General features: G+C 39.5%; 1 protein-coding gene across 1 annotated transcript; it reads left to right on the top strand.

Annotated features, from left to right (window-relative positions):
• The first annotated feature begins 309 nt into the window (after positions 1–309).
• Positions 310–1140, top strand: LOC131434240 (collagenase-like). Its single transcript, XM_058600893.1, has one exon. It carries the CDS (start codon positions 310–312, stop codon positions 1114–1116), a length of 807 nt encoding a protein of 268 aa, XP_058456876.1. The 3' UTR covers positions 1117–1140.
• Positions 1141–2279: the final 1139 nt, after the last annotated feature.

Raw genomic sequence — 2279 nt, 5'->3', positions numbered from 1 at the left:
AAATTCGAAGTAAAACTATTCACCTCTACCACTTGATATGATGACAACTGCGTACAGTGAATCAAATCGTACTTTTCATTTTCTGTAAATAGAAACTCACGAAAGAAAGTTTCACATATCAATCATTTTAATTGAAAAATAGTCTCATAACCGGTTTCACCATAAATTACTCCCGAGGTGTATGATATTAAAGTAATCAACTTTTGTGGGTTGAATAAAAATGCATTCTTGAATGCATCGTAGTTTTTCCACTGTCGACGCTGATATTACTTCGTAGACCAAAGTTTTAGGAAGTCAGTAATATTCAAAATGTTGAATGGTGCGGTTACCGGAAAAGCACCAACCATAAATTCATTGGTGGTATCACTACTGATAGGGCTAGTTATCCAAACAAAAGCGGAAGAATCTCGAATCATAAATGGAAAAGACGCTGAACTCGGCCAATTTCCTTACCAAGCCAAATTAATAATACAAACGGATCAAGGTCGTGCCCTGTGTGGTGGAAGTCTGCTTAGTGACTCATGGGTTTTGACTGCAGGACATTGTGTGGAAAATGCTCGATCAATTGAGGTTACGCTTGGTGCGGTGGATTTAAATGATCAAGGAAACGATGGACGAACTGTTCTCAACTCCACGGAATATGTTCGTCATCCGGATTATAACCCGAACACAGCTTCCAATGATGTCGCCGTAGTTAGACTTCCAGAAAGTGTGGCTTTCAGTGATCGGATTCAACCGGTAAAGCTTCCGACCGGTCACGATGACTACAACCGGCGGTTGACCTTGGTCAGTGGATGGGGTAAAACGAGGGATTATGGTGGAGCCGCTCAAAAATTACAATACACTACCCTGACCGTTATTCGTAACAGCGAGTGCTCACTATTCTACGGACCCGGTACGATACAGCCAACAACACTCTGCTGTCGTGGTGAAAATCGACAGTCAACATGCAACGGAGATTCCGGAGGACCGCTGGTTTTGGAGAGCGATAAAACACAAATCGGTGTGGTTAGTTTTGGAAATGTTATTGGCTGCGAACGGATGATACCGGTTGGTTTCGCCAGGCTGACCGAGTTCACGGATTTTATCAGAAATACAACCGGTGTTACGGAATAATGTTCACATTGCCCATTACGAAAACTGCGGCAAGTAATAAACGGATAAAAAGACTTTGTAAATTTTTACATGATCTCTTTACAATATATAATAATGCAATTCATAATCATCTTCAAACTATACACAATACGTTTTTATCTTTTTTAACGATTTAATTACATAGAAAAATGACGAAGAAAATACCTCTCTATTGGTTGATTCTATGAGACATAGAACTCCAGCTCGAGTTGCAGCAAAGAACTCCTGTTCAGGATTCAGATTCCAATTGAGTTGAACCTAATGAAAAATTGAAAATATTTTCCTTTCTGAGCAACTCTTGCCGATGGTGGAGGTTACTCTAAACTTTCCATACCGGACGAACTAGGCTAGGTGCCCAAATGAACACTAGTAACGCTGTAGGAAGCATCGAATTGATAGGTTCCCCTCTATCCAGATGATAGGATAGCTTATAATCCAATTGTATTAATCAAACTTCGAATAATTTGGTATTGTATCCGCTTCGGTTTTAGCGTTGCTTTTCTATATAGTCTTCGATGTCTGAACCAGTAAAAACGATTATTGCTTCAATTATCTTGAAATGATATCGAAATGTAACACTAGCTTTTCTAATCTGCTCTAATTGTTTCCCTCTTTGTCGATGTTACGCATGAGAATTAGAGTGCCTATAACCAGAGTGATGACATCGCATCCGTAATGTTGGCAACAATTCGAAACATTCAATCCGCAATGGCAGTTTCGCTAGTTTTACATTGTATCTGACAGGTCGTTTGCTCGTTTGGAACGAGGCTGTCTTTCCAAACGAACAGCTGTCGTCACTCTGACTATGGGGGGTTGATTAAAATGCACTCAATCTATAATCTTGAAAGTGGAAATAAATGTTTTTTTTGTATCCGCATTGAAGAGTATGAATGATGATTGATGAGTGAGTGTGGAACTGAGTGAAAGTAACGAATGTCTGAGAAAGCACTAAATATTCTACAAGGCAATCTAATAGAGAGCTACATTTAACATGCAACCAAAGTACTAGGTGTGCATATTTTGGGCGGTATTTTCAACGCCGTTTGCATCTATACCAAAGGCAGCAAAGAGGACAGGATTCGGCCAACATATTTTCAAATTACTGCAAAAGAGATAAGATTAGATTAGTAGATCGCTTCTCTTCA

This window comes from Malaya genurostris, chromosome 3 (assembly GCF_030247185.1).
Source record: "Malaya genurostris strain Urasoe2022 chromosome 3, Malgen_1.1, whole genome shotgun sequence".
NCBI lineage: Eukaryota > Metazoa > Arthropoda > Insecta > Diptera > Culicidae > Malaya > Malaya genurostris.
Note: the sequence above shows the minus strand (reverse complement) of the source record. Positions and strands in the feature narration are given on the sequence as shown.